At 37.6% G+C, this 21,900-nt stretch overlaps 2 protein-coding genes across 2 annotated transcripts; one reads left to right on the top strand and one right to left on the bottom strand.

Moving 5' to 3' along the window:
- Positions 1 to 251: 251 nt before the first annotated feature.
- Positions 252 to 1,169, top strand: LOC128519421 (olfactory receptor 6N2-like). Its single transcript, XM_053493146.1, has one exon. It carries the CDS (start codon positions 252 to 254, stop codon positions 1,167 to 1,169), a length of 918 nt encoding a protein of 305 aa, XP_053349121.1.
- A 5,065-nt stretch (positions 1,170 to 6,234) lies between these two features.
- wipf2b (WAS/WASL interacting protein family, member 2b) lies at positions 6,235 to 15,173 on the bottom strand. The gene is made up of 8 exons (XM_053493145.1): positions 15,112 to 15,173; positions 12,169 to 12,267; positions 11,434 to 11,566; positions 11,216 to 11,356; positions 10,590 to 11,123; positions 10,304 to 10,501; positions 7,812 to 7,913; positions 6,235 to 6,954 (listed from the first exon to the last, which is right to left on the bottom strand). Exons 2-8 carry the CDS (start codon positions 12,208 to 12,210, stop codon positions 6,914 to 6,916), a joined length of 1,191 nt encoding a protein of 396 aa, XP_053349120.1. The 5' UTR covers positions 12,211 to 12,267; positions 15,112 to 15,173; the 3' UTR covers positions 6,235 to 6,913.
- Between the last annotated feature and the right edge of the window lie 6,727 nt (positions 15,174 to 21,900).

The raw sequence follows: 21,900 nt of genomic DNA, 5'->3' as shown, positions 1-21,900 counted from the left end.
TTAAAAAGGCCACAGGGAGCCGCTGCAGAGGGATAAAAGAGCCATGTGTTGGCCGCGGGTTGCCGACCCCTGCTCTAGTTGCTCTAAGCAAATCTTTAAGAGCTTTGTGTGTGGATTAGAATATAAATGTGCCTTGTTAGAATATAAAAGTTAACTGACTCATCATTAGCAGTAGTTTGACTCTGCCTACTCTCTGCTGTCTAAAAGACTACAAGGGGATCACAGATACATGAGTTGCTTTTGAGGTATTAATGGATTATATTATCAATGGTACATATTTAATGCTAGAGGGACATGTGGATTTAGAGCATTACAGATATCTTTATTTTATAATCACTCTCACTATTAACATAATGATTATCTGCTTTAATACTGTTATTATTTTTGTCATATACAAAAACGAAAATTTACATAAGCCAATGTACATTTTCATTGCTGCTTTGCTTTGTAATGCTCTCTTTGGGACGACTGCTATTTATCCCAAACTTCTCACTGATTTATTGTCTGAAAGGCAAATAATCTCTTTTGGAGCTTGTTTATTTCAGGCATTTTGCTTGTACACATATGGTGCATCAGAGTTTACACTGTTATCAGCTATGGCATACGACAGATATGTCTCTATTTGTAGACCATTACATTATACAACTATTGTAAACATGTCCACTGTCAGAAAGCTAATTTTGTTATCATGGTGTTTGCCATGTTGTGAAGTTGGAATAGCTATTATACTAACATCGCGCCTTCAGCTGTGTAGATCTAAATTAAACAGAATATACTGCGACAATTACTCTATTGTTAAATTAAACTGTATTGAAACCTTTGTTAATAACTTATTCGGAATTATATTGTTCGGCATTGCTGTATTTCCTCAAGTGGTCTTTATAATGTATTCATATGTCAGGATACTTGCTGTGTGTTTAAAAAGTTCTAAACACTTCAAAAAAAAAGCTTTACAGACATTATCACCACACCTTCTTATTTTCTTATTCTTTTCTGTCAACGGAAGTTTTGAGATGATAAATAATAGACTAGACTCAATGAATATTTCCCACATTACAGCCATGGTCATGTCAATTATTCCTTTTGTATTTATGCCACTTATTAATCCTATAATATATGGATTAAAACTGCAAGAAATTAAAGATAATATAAGGAAACTGATTTTATAAGAAAATGTGATACTTTTAGTATATTACTTTCTTTTTCGCTTTACTTTCCCCTTAGAATTTGAGTTTAATATTTGGATTTTGATGGTAATTGGCATTATACACTATATGGGCAAATGTTTTTGGTAAACCTGCAATGACATTGTATACAAATACATATACTTGAATATGGTTTCTATAGGAATTTATTCCCATTCATTCTGTAGAGCATTTATGAGGTTGAGCACTGATGTTGGACAAGAAAGCCTGGCTTGCAATCTCTGTTCCATCAAACATCCCAAAAGTGCTTGATGGGGTTGAGGTCATGGCTTTGGGCAAGCCAGTCAAGTTCTTCACCACTAGACTCATCAACCTATGTCTTTATAGTCCTTATTTTGCATACTGGCACACAATCATTTTGGAGTAGAAAAAGGCCTTCCCAAAACTGTTGCTACAAAGTTGGAAGCATAGCATTGTCTAAGATGTCTTGGTATGCTGAAGAATTAAGATTGTCACTGGAATAAGGGGCCTGATTCGCCAAATACTTTTGTCTATATAGTGTCTTATTAGGTCAGTATATCATTATGCATAATGCTTTATATGGCATGTTACACCACCTGGCCTAAAAAGGTCACACACCAAGATTTTATTGACCACCTTTAACTTTAGTTATAGTGCACAGTGAGGTGGGGAATTCATGTGTAAAAATGATTCCTCTAACTTCATGCGCTTCCCTTTTTACCCTGGCGCACCCATCACGCTGGGTCATGCTTAATCTGGACTCACCAGACTTACTAACATTCTTCCATTGATCCAAAGTTAAACCTTTATGGTCTCTATAAAATGTAAGTGTTTGTTCCTGATAAGTCTCTTAAATAAATGTTTAGTTAGTTCCTTGCCAAGTGAGTTCTTGTCACATTGTGCATGTGGAAATGCTCTTAATTTCCCTAATAAACATAACTGTTATTTCTGTCAAATATTTTTACCATGCATTTTTACTAACTGTTTAAGTGATCTCCATTCATGATGTTTTTCCATCTACTCAGCTTTTATTTTACCTACAGTACATTTCCACCACAAGAAAGTTAACGGTTCAGCACTATACTTCCAGGTTTTGATAATGTGTTTTTAACCCAGTTCTAGTAATTTATAATCTCTTAAAAGTTCTTCTTGTAATTAAAAAGCCCAATTATACTACTTTTAGGACATAGTGACTTTTTTGTTATGTTTATTATTTCTATATATATATATCTTTGATACTAAACTTACAATATAATACTTCTTTGCCCCATGTCAAGTTAACCACTACAGTATGTGAGAATTAATATAATGCCAAACTGCATGCTGGCAACATGCTGCCCAAGGTAAAGGCTACCAATTCTGAAATCCACACACACACACACACACACACACACACACACACACACACACACACACACACACACATCTGGGGACATCCCTATATATATATAGGGATGTCCCCAGGGAACAAAAAGGGGCAGGTCAAGGAAGAAAAAGTGTAACAGGTGTGTTACCAGTAAGGGGTAAAATGTGAAAAAGAAAAAAATAAACTTTTACACTGTATACATTCGACTTTTTCCCCCCTACTGTTTAGTTTGCAGTTCCTTTAGACACAAAGAGATGTCATACAGTACACAGTGATGACATACATTATGCAGTAAAATAGATTTACAGTTAAAAGCACACAGCCGCTTTACCATGCAGAAAAAACACACCAGTGTTTTCTTTTTTTTGTCTCTCATAGTTGAGTTATACAGTGGTGTTCAAAATAATAGCAGTGTGTTGAAAAAAGTAAGTAAAGCTCCATATCCATTTAGTAACTTTTATTGATACATTTTTTTGAACAGACTAATATTTGTTTTTCTTCACTTACATTTAACTAATAATACATTTAGCACATTTTTCTTCATGTTGTGATTCAGAATAGAATGTGCAGGGTGTCCAATGCATTTATGTGACTTAAATTAAAAGTTATTATATGGATATGGAGCTTTAGTCACTTTTTTTTCAACACACTGCTATAATTGTAAACACCACTGTACCTGTGATGAAAATTACAGGGCTCTTTCATCTTTTTTAGTTGGAGAACATGCACAATTGGTGGCTGACTAAATACTTTTTTGCCCCACTGTATAAGACACGATAAGAGAGAGATATAAGAAATGGTAATAAAATTACATGTACCATACAGATGATGAGTCAGAAGCTGTTTATTCACATTTTATAAACAACTTTACACCTTTAAAGTACAGTAATGCTAATCACTACCATTTTCTCTACAAGAGTACATAATTTACTCGTGAGTTCACGACTAGCAATGCAAATGATGATGATGATGATGACCCCCCCAAGGATCCAGTAATCATGTGCCGATAATAATTGATACAATTTATTACAATGTTCAACACGCGATAATCTTTTTAGCAAGCACTTAATTACATCATAAACTAGACATGCTTAAGAAAGCCATACTGAGGAACTCACTGATGAGTTCAGCATCTGTCTCGAAAATAAACTCTTATTTATAATATTTACTCTGATAATGAAGCATGACCAGGTACAACTGGACAGATGTATATAACCGGTTTGCTAGAACTAGTGTTATCTTTTATGGACAACTGAGCACTGAAAACCTCTAGAGATAAACTGCTGACATATTATAGTATTAAAATGTACAGAGCTGATGATAAAAAGAAGTGAACTGTCAGTCTGGACAGGTGAGTGGGTGAAGCTGAGAGAAAAGCTCAAGAGAATTGTGGAAGGAGTTAAGGACCAGGAAACTGTCCCTGGAGAACTCCTGGTCGTGGCCAGTTGACTGGCTGGGGAGCTGAGTAGGTGGAGCTGATCGGTAAAGCTAAAGAACAGAAGGGCCAGGACAGGTTAATGGCCTCAGGGGTCTGAGTGTGGAGCCATAGGGATGTCCCCAGGGAACAAAAAGGGGCAGGTCAAGGGAGGGAAAGTGTAACAGGTGTGTTACCAGTAAGATGTCAAATGTGAAAAAGAAAAAAATAAAGTTTACAATGTATACATTTGACTCCCCCCTCCACACTGTTTAGTTTGCAGTTCCTTTAGACACAAAGTGATGTCATACAGTATACAGCGATGACATACAGTATGCAGTAAAATAGATTTACAGTTAAAAGCACACAGCAGCCTTACCATGCAGAAAAAAACCCAGCACTGGTCCCAACACAGTACAGGCCTTTAATACAAGAATCTAATGGAGCAACTTGGGTCCTGAGAAACTGTGGGTTTTCTCAGCAGGTATGTAAATGTGTTAATCCAAAACATAATAATAATAATAATAATAATTATTATTATTATTATTATTATTATTATTATTAAAAGTTCATCACTTGTTTTCCAAACACAATTCCCTTATAGGCATAAATGGAAAAAACAAAAATACAACAATCACAAAAAAAGTAATAATAATAAAAACCTGGTCCGTACACATAGAAAAATATTTTTTTATTGTTTATACAGCACCCTGACTGAAAAGGAAAAATATCAGGCCTAACCAAGTCATTCATTTTCTGTTTGTGTGTTTTATGTAGTGTTATATTAATTTCAGTGCACTATGATGACATCTTAAGATCACAGATTGGATACATTATAATATCTTATAACCTAATACTGATTCTGAATTAAGGCGCTGAGGTCACAGAGATCAACACCAGACTGAAGCAGAAGCTCCAGTTCCTCTTGGCACTCCTTCATCACAAGTCGACTGAATTACTGCAGAAAGTTAATACATTTATAATCCAAGTATTTATTACTCAAAACTTCTGCACTAATAATGGCTCACTAACAAACAAATGCTCAAAAGTAATCACATCCCCTCCCCTGACTGATCACAAGTACAGGGCTGTGTTTTAAACTCAGCGCTATGCGCTTTACTGTGACACTCCATATATTTGATTTTGGAGCTGCATCTGATCATCATCAAAAACAACAAGAGAACAGGACAAGAACCAGATCATTACAGAAACAGAACCAAAAAACAAAAGGATGTAAAACAAAACCAAAATAGACCAATAAAGAAACAGAATGTAAACAAGAACAGAATACAGGAACTGGGATAAAATCCAAACAGAATTGGATAAAAAGAACAGAACCAAAGTACTCCAGTGCACTAATACATTATAGATACACATGAAGTACATGATTTAAAACACGGCCCTGACCTTGTAACCGTAATGAGCCCATTAAAACACTGATTGAACAAGTGCATTAAGTAGTCAAAGCTGGAACTACAACTCATAGTTTTCTTTATAACAGACCTCATGTGTTTAGATTAAACCTCACCAGACATTTCAAACATGGTGCACAACTCTTGACAGAGTTTTAGCAGAGATTTACCCATAAAAGTAATATTTTTTTTTATTACAACCAAACACACACTCAGTATATATCATATAGGCCTATATATATAGTTTTTGCTGGAAACTGTTGGTGTGAGTCACATTGTCCAAAAAGGACGCAGTTTACTGGACAGCTAATTAAGTGATAAAGTAAGTCCTACTTCTTAGAAATCATTCAGCAACTGAAAAAGAATACTTTATAATAGGACAGCTAATATCTTTCTAATGATCTTTGTTTTAAATAAAAGGGTGACCAAAACTATTTTGCCGCACATATTCTCAAATGTTTATTTCTGTTTTTTTTGCCATTGGAGCTGCACATAATCACCTGCTTTTAGAAAGAGACCATTAAAAGGTCATAGTTTTGCTGTTGTCAGTTGAAGTGTATGACTGTACAATTATTACTGGCCACCAAGTCTCTAAAGATGAGTATAATTTTGGAAGTAAATAAAAAGATAAGAGTAAAAACTGTGCCTATAAATCAACCTGGAGATGATTAGTAGTGTTAGCATTATTTAGCTAAGATGTGGAATTTTACCTGTTTATTCATTTTACTTCTTCTTTTCTCTGTCTTTCTCCTTTTTAACCAGGAATGTTACAGTACCTGTTATCTGCTAGAAATCACCGATTCCTCAGTAGCAGCTATATGATTTAGTTCCAAGCAGCAGGTGATGATACCTGTGGCAATCACTAGGGGAAATGTGCAGATTTGAACAGGGGTTTAATGTCCTTTAACATCAAGGTGCAACCTCTGGTTCTAAAAAATTAAGCCAGAACAGTGTCAAAATGTTCAGTTCCTCAAATGACCACCAGGCTCCAAAAATGAGTCCATCACTAAAGAGTCCCATGTTAAAAGACCAACTTTACAACAGAAATAGACTTAGATTTCCCATTTATGACAACTGTAAATTTTTATGTAACTTCTCCATTTAAAATTTAACTAAGTTTGTCCAGGTCATATACAGTCTGTTTTCAGCATGTGATCTATGTTGATTTGAGACATGCATTCATGAATAAATAAGGGGCAAATAGTATCTTTTCTAACCTTGAAAAACATACATGTGTAACATAGGCCTATTAACTTTGAACTGTGTTTTTTGTCCTTAAAGTGAATGTCACCGGACACCATACATGTCCAGGACAATACTCAAAAACCCTGATACATTTACATTTAAGACAGCGCTTACTAACTAGCTTGCATTTTGAATTTAATTTCTACCTCAAAATAAAACCTGTTCCCTGTGAAAGAGAAGAAACCACTGATTGTCCTTCCCAAATGGACAGATGGAGTAAGACAATGGGGAATGTAGCTCAGCGAGACGTAAATAAGGTGCAGGATTTGTGTAGCTTGTGTGTGTGTACTCAAGTAACTGCTCACAGTGTTTACCGGCCCACAGGAGGAAGTGGAGGAGCTCCTCTCATTACTGGAACACAAACACACACACACACACACACACACACTATTTTCATTTCAAATTAAAAACCGTTTCATTAAAAAACGTTCAATGCCTTAATACCTCTTTAAAGGGGTCATCCAGTCCCATTTTTCATTAAATGTTAATATGATTCTTTAGGGTCCTAATGAAAAATTTGTAATATACTTTAATTAAAAATTCTCAATGGTTGTGTAAAAAAACACTACTTTTACCTGGTAAAAAACTAGCTCTGTTCTCAGCAACCTGTTTTAGTACATGGTCCTTTAAATGCTTATGATCGCTGCTGAGCCCGCCCCCCAGTTCTGTGGGGCGTGTCTTCACAACAGTGCGGGCAATGCTTTGTGGGTAATGCAGTCCAACGTGCGAAAACGCTGAAATATAGAGCCTGAGTCTGATTTCTTAAGTAGTTTTTGGTTTGATTTAAGTACAAAACCCACCCGGAAGTTTGTAATATTGCCTGACAATGCAGAAATTTTGCTCCAGCGTTGAAAAACAATGGCCGACAGCTTCTTCTCACTCTGGGCGGGTCTTTGCTAAAACATCAGTGTCAATCAACTATAGTAGGAGCGGCCTCTGTCGGTGTGGCGTCGCATCGACAGGCATTTGAGATTGGCCTGATTTCAGAAGGGGCATCTTATTTTAATAAATGAAAAGAAAATCACTGAGTGGCTCTTTATCATTGTAGAGTGGTTGTGTACGCACTCTCCTAACACACAATTCAGTCCAAACAGCTTAAAAAAGTGCATGTAGGCCCGTATGACCCCTTTAAGATCTGACTGAAACAAAACACATAACATAATAAACTCTTCTAAGGAAATCCCTCACAAGGTCAAATTTGCTCTTACCTCTGAAGGCTTTACTGGGGTAAATCTTAGTGAAATGTCTGTACTCATCTGGGGGTGGAAAATCATCCAGCGGGTGGAAAGAGTACTTCGACTCAAAATCGTCTGGAAAATAATTAAGAAAAACAAAAAATTATAAAAAATAAAAAAAAACATAAAATCTAATACAGTTTTATTAACACTGCGTTAAAGATCACTCACTCACTCTCACTCATCGTCTATATCACTTTCTCCTATATTCAGGGTCACAGGGGCCTGGAGGCTGTCCCAGGGGGCTTAGGGCACAAGGCAGGGTACAACCTGGACAGGGTGCCAATCCATCGCAGAGCAAACACACATACACTCACTCACACCCACTTATTCACACACTACGGGCAATTTGGGAATGCAAATTAGCCTAATCGTTAACCCAGATGCCACCCAGATATTAATACATTACTGTAACTTATTCTGATTATCTTATTAGTAGAGATAGGGGGAAAAAACTCAGTTTTGTATAATGATTCTTTTGTGTGGCAATTCATCATATAGCTATACTAAAAAAACTTTTACTCAAATTTAAAACTTTTAAACTTACTTTACACACAAACATTTGGACTGTCAATATTAATGCATGTAATTAATCTAGAAGCTTAATGAAATTGAAACTGATTAACTAGATTAAATTTTTTATTGATTGACAGCCCTAATATACTGTACAGTGGGGCAAAAAAGTATTTATTCAGCCACCAATTGTGCAAGTTCTCCCACTTAAAAAGATGAGAGAGGCCTGTAATTTTCATCATAGGAATACCTTAACTATATGAATCAAAATAAGGAAAAACATTCAGAAAATCACATTGTAGGATTTTTAATGAATTAATTGGTAAATTCCTTTGTAAAATAAGTATTTGGTAACCTACAAACAAGCAAGATTTCTGGCTGTCACAGACCTGTAACTTCTTTTTTTTTAGAGGCTCCTCTGTCCTCCACTCGTTACCTGTATTAATGGCATCTGTTATCAGTATAAAAAACACCTGTCCACAACCTCAAACAGTCACCCCCTTCAAACTCCACTATGGCCAAGACCAAAGAGACACCAGAAACAAAATCGTAGACCTGCACCAGGCTGGGAAGACTGAATCTGTAATAGGTAAGCAGCTTGGTGTGAAAGAAATTAACTGTGGGAGCAATTATTAGAAAATGGAAGACATACAAGACCACTGATCTCCCTGGATCTGGGGCTCAACGTAAGAACTCACCCCGTGGGGTCAAAATGATCACAAGAACTGTGAGCAAAAATCCCAGAACCACACGGGGGGACCTATTGAATGACCTGCAGAAAGCTGGGACCAAAGTAACAAAGGCTACCATCAGTAACACACAGCACCGCCAGGGACTCCTGCAGTGCCAGACATGTCCCCCTGCTTAAGCCAGTACATGTCCAGGCCCGTCTGAAGTTTGCTAGAGAGCATTTAGATGATCCAGAAGAGGATTGGGAGAATGTCATATGGTCAGATGAAACCAAAATAGATCTTTTTGGTAAAAAATTCTAATTGTCGTGTTTGGAGGGGAAAGAATGCGGAGTTGCATCCAAAGAACACCATACCTACTGTGAAGCATGGGGGTGAGAAACATCATGCTTTGGGGACCAGGATGACTGATCTGTGTAAAGGAAAGAATGAATGGAGCCATGTATTATGAGATTTTGAGTGAAAACCTCCTTCCATCAGCAAGGGCATTGAAGAGGAAACATGCCTGGGTCATCCAGCATGACAATGAGCCCAAACAGACCATCTGGGCAATGAAGGAGTGGCTTCATAAAAAGCATTTCAAGGTCGTGGAGTGGCCTAGCCAGTGTTGCCCAGCGACAGCCCCAAAACATCGCTGTTCAAAAGGAGATCTGCATGGAAGAATGGGCCAAAATACGAGCAACAGTGCGTGAAAACCTTGTGAAGACTTACAGAAAACGTTTGACCCTTGTCATTGCCAATAAAGGGTATATAACGAAGTATTAAGATAAACATTTTTATTGACCAAATACTTATTTCCATCATAATTTTTGCAAATAAATTCTTTAATAATCCTACAATGTGATTTTCTGGATTTTTTTTTCTTATTTTGTCTCTCATAGTTGAGGTATACCTATAATGAAAATTACAAGCCTCTCTCATCTTTTTAAATGGGAGAACTTGCACAATTATTGGCTGACTAAATACTTTCTTGCCCCACTGTATACTGTATACACACGTGCACACACATAATTTGTTTTATATATTCTGTATATATATTTGCATTTGAGTTGGTAATTGATGCAATTCCTTTAAACTTTAACCTTAAATAGCTAACAACATCTTGGTATCTGATAAAAATGTATTGGGTGGTCCCTGGTGATTCCCATCCCCAATTATTAGAATTACTGAAAGTAATGCAGGTAGAGAATTTGGTTATCCTAATGCTTCACTGCATTGTGTTTATTGAGGCCATTCGGACCAAAGCTACATGAGGACATTTACCTGCAAAGGAACGAGAACTGTGCGTGTTGTGGGCGTGCCCATTGCGAATAGGGGGTGGAGGAGGTGGGGCTCCAGCAGGAGAACGTGAAGGGGGAGGTGGGGGTTTACCCCTACTGGGGGCGTCAGAGTGTGTTCGATAAGGTGGAGGTGGCGGAGCTTCACGACTGCTTCGCTGCACCTGTGCAGGTACTGGAGGGGCTGAAAAAAGTTTATAATATTAATTAACCTTTAATAAACCAACCAATCAATCAACCAAAAAACAACAAATATTAAAAAAAAAGCGTACCGGCTCCACGCCCAGGAGGATCACGTACTGGAGGAGGAGGACGGGAGGCAGCTGGGGAGGGGCAGGGGCTTTGAGGTGGAGGAGGCGGGGCATGACCTCGAGTGGGAGCATGACCTCCTGTTGAAGGTTTCTTGCTTAACGAGTTGTGCCTCTGTGGCAGTTCAGGGGCAAGTTCGTTTACTGGACTAGACGATCCGTTAGACACGGACAGCTGCTGGCGATAAGGAGGAGGGGGTGGGGGTGGAGCTAAAGAGGATGAAGATGAGGAAGAAGAGCGACTGCTGGCCGGAGAAGGAGGTGGTTTCACTGGAGGTGGGGGCGGAGCTGGTGTGGGTGGGAGGGGCTTGTCACGGTTGTAAGTAGGAGTGGCACATTTCTGAGGAGGAGTGGGTGGAGCATTGCCACGACGACTTGTGGGAGGGGGAGGGGGAGACGGCTGGTGGGATGAGGTTCCAGTGTCATCAGGGCAACCTGGAGGGCGGGGCGCAATGGGGCGAGGTGAGGGGGGTTGTAGTGATCTGCCTGCTGCACCATCTAACACACACAAAAAAAAAATCTAACATTATAAACAGCATTTTAATAAGGTTATTACAATTTTAAAAGAACTGCAAGCGCTTTTCTCGCACCTCCCACAGGCCGCAGTTTTGGCACACCACCTTGAAACAAGTCTCCCATTGGCTGGTGAGTTCCTGTAGACACGCCTCCACCACTACCTCCACCCCCAGGATTCTGTCCATTTCCACTGCTAGCTCCACCCCCTTTGTACTCTGCAAAATAGAATAAAACTGATTATTCTGTGCTCATGTTAAAATATCTAACTCGTTAAACATCCTCACGCGCTTACTTTCGATCATTGGGGCGCTGCGGTCATTAACCATGCCCACTTTTTTCAGTTTGGTCCCTTTACAGATATCGGTGAGTAACGCTCCTCTGCCTTTTGCCTCGTCCTGAGACAATTTAGGTGGAATTGTGTTCGCCTTATAAATACACACAGGACAAAAATATAATTAGTACACACACATTCACACACACAAATTCATTCATAATCATTAATAAGAACAGAAATGTAGCTTGGGTTTAAACAGAACCAAAAAAAAGAACATTCCTTGCATAACATGCATGTTTGTGGTTATTTAAAATGTGAATCACATGTTGAGATGTTTGTGAGGTAGTCACTTGAATGAGTTGTTTATAATTCTAACAAAGCCACTTAAGGAGTCGTTTATAAAATGTAAAGAAGCACTTAGACAATCTTATAGAACACTAGGTAAATCATGCAAGGAATCATTTTAAATTTAAATCAATCACTTTAAGTCTGAAGACATCACTAAATGAGCAATTTATAAAAATGCAAAGAAGCATCAAAGTGAATCATTTCATGATTCAATCATTGAGTCATTTTGGGTGGAGATCATTCAAATAGTTGTTAATAAGTCTATTGAAGGCATTAAAGCAGTCATTAAAAAAAATATTATTATTATTATTATAAAATAATAATATTATTTATTGATTAAAGTTATATTGTTAATTTGATTGGTCATTTGAATTTATCAGAATTTTTTTAAAGAAAAGTGCTCACCTGGCTAAAGGTGGGAGGCAGGGGTGGGGGAGGGATCGGCATCTTGCAACGTGTGGGTGTGTAATACACACTCTGATAACTAGATACTCAGATCCTCATCTGTGAGGAGAAACACAGATATTGTGATGTAATTGTTATAACAGCGCCATCCTGTGAGGAATCTTAAAATGATTAAACTGGTAAAGATTATTTAGGCTGAGATGGCGAAGAACAAACACAGAAATAGAAGTACACACCTACACACACACAAAATTAAACTGGGTTTAGATAAGCATATCCCTCATCCATCACATAAACAAAAGTATGTGCACCCCAGACATCACACCTATATGTCTCTGTTGACATGTGAGAGCTTGCCATGTTAGAAACCGTTCTCGTGACCAGCCTGGAAAACATATTACACACACTCAGGAGCAAAACACTGGAACTCAGGTTTCCATGGTAACAAAAAGGCGGCAAATTGCCAGAGCAGCCCGTTTAAGACCCGGCGGTACCAAGCTTCAACCACTTTAAAGAACCTACCCCGAAAGGTTTGTGTGTTTGCAGCATAGCCAATTTCTCTGTGCGAAACATTGCACTTGATTCTTACTGTTCTATGTTGATTCTGTTTTTGAAGCGTTTCTAAAGCAGGGTAGGTGTTACCCAGGATGCAATGCACTATGACGTTATTCTCTATTAAACGCAAGCTAAAGGTGCATTGTGTCAGATGTGACGATCAGGTGTCCATGTATCTGTGGTCTTACAGTGTGTATTCCATCTCGCGCTACCGCTCTTGTACCTGATTATTGCTAACACGAGGGTGGTGTACTGTAAGATGCCAGCTGCCGTAAAAAAAAGAACAAGAAGGGCATACTGACAGTTGCATATACTTTGCAGAGAAACGCAGTTTCACACATTGGCTCTTTTTTAAAGAATCCAAAGGGATTTACCTTTAAAACTCAAGCAGCATAGATACGCCTGAGCAACACAAAGTTGTTTAGTGACCAATAAGTGAAAAAACTGTCCTGCTGGTGTGTGCTGATGGAAGAGGCTTAATAAAAATTTATTAAATAATATTAAAAAGAAACATAATTAAAATCACATTACACACATATCTAATCAAAAAACTATGTAAAATTAACATCTCATGTTAGTTTAAACGCAAGAGAAAACCTGTGCGTTTTAAGGTGGGACTTAAACACCCTCAGTGATGTAGCCTCACAAATGGTCAATGGTAGGTCATGCCACAATCTGGGTGCCGCCACAGAAAACGCCCGATTACCCCCTGAGCTTCCATTTGGTCTTGGGTACCATCAGCAAAAGTGTATCTGATGATCTGACCGGGATGGAGCCTAGGGCTTAAGCAGATCCAAGAGGTAGGGTGGAGCAAGGCCATGTAAACATTTAAACGTGACCAAAAGAATTTTCAAATTAATTCGGTATCGTACCGGGAGCCAATGAAGAAAAGGTAGAACTGGAGAGATATGTTCTTGTTTAATAAACGACTATAAAAACATCAGATATTATAAAGCTGTGCTATTTCTTTGCGACCCATTATGTGATCCATTTGTTTATTTTATTTGCTCAGACATGTTGGTATTAAGATTGCATTTGACTAAAATGGAAAAAAAAATAGTTCATCATATTGCCTAGTTTATGCTGAAAAAAAAGAATATTTCAATCCCTGAACTAAAAAAAATATGCAAAAATTGACTAAAAAGTCTTTAATGGCTACATGCTCTGACAAACAGTGCCAGCTTTGTACACCAAAGACTGATTAGTGCTTAATATTTTAACTTGGTCTCACTCTTCACCTATGGGTAGATGGAGGGCTAGTAGGCTGGATGGATCTCTGGAATGTAAAAGTAATAAAAACATTAAATGAATAAAAAAAAATGTGTTACAGGTCACATGCTTTCTTCGTTCTGCTGGCTACCTCCGCAAGTATTTCACACCTGTGATAAACAGTGATATGGTGTTTTTATTCATGCTTTATTTCCTATAAGTAATTACGAAAAAAGCTTTAGTTAAAGAGCTGATCAGACTTTAAAGGGAACAGGTGAGATGTGTGTCGCACTCAGGTGATGCTCCAAAAACATAGAGTTGTGACCATGATGACATGATAACGTTTAACATTACACGCGATGATTCTTGCCTGGTGTTAACTTCATTAACTTCTCAGCTTGTGTAAAATTAAAACGTAAAAAATCTGAATGAAACTGAAAAAGACAATTCATGGCTTTGATTTGTAAAAGTTTAAATTGTGAAGCGATATAAAGTTTAGTGATTTATTTGATGACTATCGTGTGATGTTGGGGCTGAATGTCCGGCCAATCTAGGACACACAAAAAGCTGAAATAAAAAAATGTGGTATTTAGATTTTTCCGCACATCCCTAGGGAAGGTTCTTGTCTTGAATATTTAAAAAATAACTAAATTTTAAATAAAAATTGTTTGGGCATAAACATTTATCTCTTCTGAGTGTTAATATTAACCCAATTAAAGTGTTAAAAAAAATAGTGTGTGTTCTACATTGTCATTATTTAAAATTTGCACTTGCTGTTTAGTCTTTATTTCTTTAAGAGCGACATCATGTATTTAAAATCCTCAGTCTCACCCTTTACACATAAAAATCATATTACCATATTAAAATCAGCCATAAAGTTATAAATAAAACTAAATATAATTATATATTTGTGTACAAATTAAAACCGTAGGAAACCCCTTTTGTGTTACTAATATACAGAACTGATGGCTTTAATAATAATAATAATAATAATAATAGACTGCACAAGAGGATATAGTAAGCTAAGCTAGATCAATATCATCATTAAACAGCCGACACCAATCCGCTTCATTATATTAATTTAATTCCTGAAATTATCATCAAAAGTAAACAGTAATAACGGCGGCGCGCGCTCCTGGCGTGAAGGAGTATACAGCAAATAAATGAGTTTATACTCACAGCTTCAGATAAACAGCTCGGCCTCCTCCTGCAGCGCGCATGCGCAGTTCACTTCAGTGCTGGATAGCCGTGGGTTTAGGTTTGCGCCCCCTGCCGTCCCGGAGCTGGAGCCGTATCAAACAAGTGTGTATTTATTTGCTCAAAATCCACCGAGGAGAAGAGAAAATATTATTTTGTTAAAAAATAGCGGATGCAGAAATTAAGAGACATTTGAGTGCATTTTTCGGCGTTGTAAGTTGACATTTTATTTGTCAACATATGCAACCATACACAACGTGCAGACTGCTAATGAGCAGAAAAGTCTGTTAAATCAAATTCACACTAAAATAAATCTTTAAGTTTGCAAATATAAAATAATAATAAATGTGCAAATGCAAATTAATACAATAGGTATTAAAAAATACAAACATGGACATGGTCTTTCTTTTCACTTGATTATGTCACTTAAATAAGTGACCGAGGTTTAGGGGTTTATTTCATGATCTTGGGTTTAAAATCTCGTCCTGCCACCAGGTGGTGCTGTTTTGCATCTTAACAGATTCCTCTTTTAAAGGGGCAGAAAAAAAGACGTAAATGAGAGCATTTTAATAATTGTCCCTAATACTGTTACCTAATCTGATATTCTAATCTGCTGCTTTTCCTTCCAAACTAGTAGAAATGCATCGGTTGGTCTTAATTATCAAACAATTGAACACTTCTCATTCTGTTTGGCTAAAACAAAAACCTACAAGCACACTGGCCTAAGACACCATTTCTGTAAATTTTCCATACATATGCATACATATTCACAAACCTTTAAACATTCTGTGCATTCCTGTAAATACAAACACATAAATACAGGTATTGTCATAAAACAATTATAAATGCAACACATGCTTGTTATTATATTTGTCTTGGAGGTCCGAATCTTCTCTGTGGCATCAGTTTGCTCCGGAGACCCTTAACAACATTTAAGCAGCTATTTATATTAATTTGCTTTTGTGCCTAATATAACGGCCTCTTCAGTACTCGGGCTGCGCCGTCTTGATCACGACCACATCACAGCCGTGCTGATATTCAGTATATCATCATGACCTTGAGTGTTATATTGCTTAAATATATGTGGAAGTCAAGAGTTGACATGAGCTGGGAGCTTCGGTGTTAAGTTTGAGTGATACTACAAATTTAGCTTTAGAAGTTTTCCAAGGTGAAAGAATAACAGTAAGGTCCTGCACCTGATAAAAATCCTGCAGCCCCCAAAATAGTACTAGTTTTAAACCACACATAAAAGATTTCATGGTGCAAGTCATCACATGCACAACAGTGCATTCAGTGCATCTATTCTGTTAGATATTCTGTGAAGCACATGTATTCTTAATGGCCACATCTGTAGTTGAATTTTGACTTTTTATTATATTGTTGTTTAAAAAAGATTTTATTTGTTGTATTTTGCCACTTCTGTGATCCAGTGTTGGAACTGGTATATTTTTATTCTGCAATGTTTCCTTTTTACAGACTTATATTTCTTATAATATATCTTATATATCAGACTGCTGAGGTTTAGTTTTTATTTTACTCTAGAGTTGGGTTTTCTGGAGGTTTACAGTTTACACTGAATTCATAGACAATCGGAAGACTTTTGAGGGCAAAGCTGGCCTGTTAGGGCGGGACGCTGTCCATCCTACTTGGGAAGGTGCTTCTCTTATTTCTTGTAGTATAGCTCATAGTCTCAGAAAAGGCCTAGTTAATCGGTGACAATCCAGTGCCCAGGCCAGGGAGCAGACAGACAGGCTAAACCAACCGTCTGCAAGCTGCATAGAGTAGTCACTCAGGGTTTAATATATTGAGATTGTGTCTGTTCCCCGAGCTAAGCAAAAATGTAGAAAGTCTCAGAAAATCTGTTTTAATTAATATACTGTAGAGACAAAAAATTAGCCAGCACTTCTGATCTGAAGCTATGACTGGTAAATATTAGATGTCTCGCATCTAAAGCAGTTATTGCTAATGAAACTATCACAGACCAGGAGTTTGATATATTATGTTTAACAGAAACCTGGATTAAAGAGAATGAGTATATACCTCTAAATGAAGCTAGTCCTCCTGGATACAGCTACATACACCAGCCTTAGCTAACTAGTAGAGGAGCAGGCGTTTCAGTTATTTACAATGAAGATCTGTCTATCGTACAAAAACACTGACTTTAATTTAATGCATTTGAAGCCCCGGTAATGAATTAATGCCACGGTGAAGTGATTGATCGCTTTACACCATTTGGGGAGCCCTCATGTCTGTGTTTCCTTCTGGCTCTCCCTTTTAGTTATGCTGTCCTAGTTAGTCTTGTCGGGCTGGTTAGGCCCTGCTTGCACTCTGCACTAAATATACATTCACATTATACATTGTTTGACTGTGACTATACCTAACTGCCATCTCTCCTTCTCTTCTGCTCTCTCCTCTCTCTTCTCCTCTCTTTTTCCCTCTACCCATCTCTCTGTCAAACTATACATGTCGCTTCTGAGCTGCCAGTGATCCAAACCCCCCCTGCCCTAGGGAACTGTCTTACTTGTTCTGGTGTCCTGCTTCTGGTTGGAGATCTCGTCGCATGGATGCCCAGTGTGGTCTGCCTGGGATGCGTGTTGTGACTGTGGACGGTTCCACTTTTCCACAAAGACGGTCCTGTCCTTGGCTGATACAGGACTCTGTGGACTTGTGACTTCAGTCCCTCAATAGTTCAGGACTGTAGTTTTCTACATTCTACCTGAGCCTCCAATAACGAACTGGATTCAATTTTAATCTCTTGTTATACTAAACTTCCAGTCTCACACAGTATGATGCAGATCAATCTGGTGCAGATCAGTCTGGTTCCTATTAAGGTTTTTTCCTATTACCATCTCAGGGAGTTTTTCCTTGCCACTGTTGCCGTCGTCCTCGGCTTGCTCATCAGGGACAATCTTATAATTTTGATTTATACACAGTCACATTTCATACAATCTTAAATAATTCTTTTGATTGTGTAAAGCTGCTTTGCGACAATGTTAATTGTTAAAAGTGCTAAACAAATAAAATTGAATTGAATTGAATGAGGATAGGTTTCCTGTTGAGTCTGGTTCCTCTCAAGGTTTTTTCCTATTACCATCTCAGGGAGTTTTTCCTTGCCACTGTCGCCGTTGTCCTAGGCTTGCTCATCAGGGACAATCATATAATTTTGATTCATACACAATCACATTTCATACAATTTTTTTGATTGTGTAAAGCTGCTTTGTGATGTAAATCGTTAAAAGCGCTATACAAATAAAATTTAATTGAATTGAATTGAATAATCCCCCCTCAGATTTACATGCTGAAAAACATGCTATTGTTGCCATAGACTTTTTTTGTGCCAATGCAATGTGGATAAGATAGGGGTGATGTGCTCATATCTTCTGGTTCGAGTGAGGACTCTCGCTGCTGCATTCTGGACTAATTGAAGCTTGTTTAAGCACCTTGTTGAACAACCAGACAGTAAGGCGTTACAATAATCCAACCTAGACGTGATAAAAGCATAAACTAGTTTTTCTGCATCATTTGGTGACAATATATTTCTTATCTTGGCAATATTTCTGAGGTGAAAGAATGCTATCCTGGTAGTATTATCTACATGTGCTTCAAATGAAAGGCTTGAATCTATAATCACACCGAGGTCTTTTACTGTTGCACTTGATGGAACAGAAAGGCCATTTAAAATCACAGTGTGATCAAAAAGCTTACTTCTAGCTGCTTGTGGTCCTATGACTAGAACGTCTGTCTTATTGGGATTAAGCAGAAGGAAATTAATTAACATCCAATCTCTTATGTCCTGCACACATTGCTTAACTTTAGTAAGCTGTTTTTTCTCATCTGGTTTTGCTGAAACGTATACTTGTGTGTCATCAGCATAACAATGAAAACTAATAACATGTTTACGAATTATGTTGCCTAGAGGAAGCATGTAAAGGGAAAAAAGCAGTGGGCCTAAAACAGAACCCTGTGGAACACCAAACTCAACTTGAGAACATGAGGAATGGTCACCATCTAAATCTACAAACTGATAACGATCAGTCAAATAGGATCTGAGCCATAAGAGGGCTGTTCCCTTAATTCCTACTACATTTTCTAATCTGTGAAGGAGAATATTATGATCAATAGTGTCAACAGCTGCACTGAGGTCGCGTAACACAAGTATAGTGACACAACCCTGATCAGAGGCCACTAGGAGGTAATTTACTACTTTAACGAGTGCTGTCTCTGTGCTGTGATGAGGCCTAAATCCTGACTGATACAGTTTATGTATGCTATTCCTATGTAGATATGAACATAACTGCTGTGATACTACCTTTTCCAGAATTTTAGAGATAAAGGGGAGGTTTGATATCGGCCTGTAATTGGAAAGCTGACAGGGGTCAAGGTCAGATTTTTTGATTAGTGGTTTAATAACTGCTAATTTAAGGGATTTAGGAACATACCCACTGCTGAGTGAACAGTTAATTACTTTTAACAGGGGTTCTGTTATCTCCAAGTCCAGTAGTAATCGTTCAGATGGCTTCATTGGTGTACGCCCAGTTCTAGTGGAATTCAATGTTTAGAGAACAGACCTGACCAAACATCACTCCTAAAGCTGCTGCATGTTACCCAGGCCATCAAAGACTGTTATACAGTCCCCACCAACAGCTTGTTCATGATTCTCCAGTAGCTCCAAAAGGCCATTCGTCACCCCTCTGACCCCAATCATCCACTGCAGTGCTCTGGTTAAAGAAATAAGAGTCCTGTGAAGACAAAGATTATAAATCTACATATGATAAAAAGTAAACTATATTGATAAGGCTATATACCACCAGAGTGTAAAACACTGTTTTTTTGGAATTCAAAGGATTAGTTAAAGCTATGCATTGTTTCCTATTCAAAGGGGTGTAATGTTTTTAAAGATTTTAAGTGGGGAAAAGAGAGATACAGTTATGAACAGTTAGCTCCTTAGCTCATGTACAGTGTACCTAAAATTAGCTAAGCTCACCTCAGTAATGTCAGGGTGCCTCTGTATAACGATATGCGGGAATACATATAACCATATATAACCTAACTATCTAAAAAGCCTGTAGACTAACTGAAACACATTTTATAAAACAATATAAATAAATACTCAATAAATACTCACCAAAATAATAGAGAGTCCACAAAATGTCCATCTTCTACTCTTTAGTGCAGTCTGATAGTGTCCGTGCAACAGGGGGAAAGGGGGAGAGGGTCTTATAACTCACATGATTGCAGCTCAATGAAGGTAAATTGCTGGGTCAATTTGATTTTTTTTTTTTCATTTATTCAGTCTGTCTTCAAATTTTTCAAGTACACAGTGTTACCCTGTTGTCTCAGCAAATATCACTGTAAGAAGTTGGACCAACCATACAGTATTAATTCATTCAACATTTATCTAGTTGGATTTTTTTATAGTGCACTTCTGAAACGTCTTTAGTTTCACTAAACTAAGAAGTGTGCGCCATATGAAAAACTTTATTTCAATTATAATATACTCAAATCACAATAAAACAACAACAAATACAAAAAAACATAGCATAGTAAAATGTGGTAATGATAATATTGTTAACACCTCCTTAATAGTTCACAATAGTTAGTAGCGTCATTTTAATTTCTCTTTATGACGGTAGTGTCGTTACCATTTCATTATCATTTACTTAAGGCTCAGTAGGACTTCGTTAAATTCCTTAACGGCCGGTAATTAAAACGTTATTATGTGGATAACACATCCTTTTTGCTCATGTTGAAATGCACTGTACTGCCATTTTTATGTCCTTATGAATTTCTTTTCATTGTTAACAGCTCAATGGAGGGTCGCTACACTTGAAATTATTATATATAAGTTAATTTGAAATGAAACATTAAAAATTTAACAAAAGTGTAGCATTAACCATTCAGGAATTACAGCTACAAGAATTCTAACATTTATGAACCTAACTGTAAATTAATGTCTACAAGACAGGTGGCCAGGCTATTGAGGGAAATGTTGAATGTGCAACACGTTCTTTAATAGATTTGATGTCCCTTCGTCCTCAAACTTCCCTCGGCTTCAGCTCCAATACATGCTCCCCTGCTCCCCGGTCCTCCCCCACACAGAAAACAGCCACTACTTCTGCACTTTCCTCAAACTTGGTTGATCAGGTCAAACGTGGTCTGATCAGCCTCTGCCAAAAGCTGCAAGTCCAGATAAAATCAACGTAAGAGTCCTGAAATCTTGTGCTCCCCAACTCTGTAGTGTACTGTACTCAAGCACCCTTTTTAGTCTAATTCTGTTTTTACAGAAAGTCCTTGCGTTGCCTGAATTTCTACAGAAAGACATCATGCTTATTACTAGTCCCCAAGGTACCATGTCTCTGTGCCCAAAATGACTAGAAGTCATTTGCTCTGACATCACAGGTTATGAAGGTGTTGGAAGGACTGATCCTGGATGTTCCCTGGAGAAGTACTCTCTGGAACCTCTTAAATTTGCCTATCAGTCTTTGTTGGGAGTAGATGATATCAACCTGCTCCATTAAACCTACTCCCGCCTTGATAAACCTGGGACCACTGTAAGGATTATGTTTCAGCAGCATTTGTTTGTGAAAGTATGAAAGTGTAACAGAGATTTTATCAAAATTATAAATACATAACAATAAAAAATTTAAACCATATAAATGAGAGATAATGTAATTAGGAATAAAGTTCCATAATAAGGTTGGACACTTGCCAGATCCAATTAGTCTTGAAGGTGTAATTCAAGGTTGTAAGGTCCAAAAAGTTGAGGCCACT

The sequence above is a fragment of the Clarias gariepinus genome, chromosome 3, assembly GCF_024256425.1.
Source record: "Clarias gariepinus isolate MV-2021 ecotype Netherlands chromosome 3, CGAR_prim_01v2, whole genome shotgun sequence".
Classification (NCBI taxonomy): Eukaryota; Metazoa; Chordata; class Actinopteri; order Siluriformes; family Clariidae; genus Clarias; species Clarias gariepinus.
Note: the sequence above shows the minus strand (reverse complement) of the source record. Positions and strands in the feature narration are given on the sequence as shown.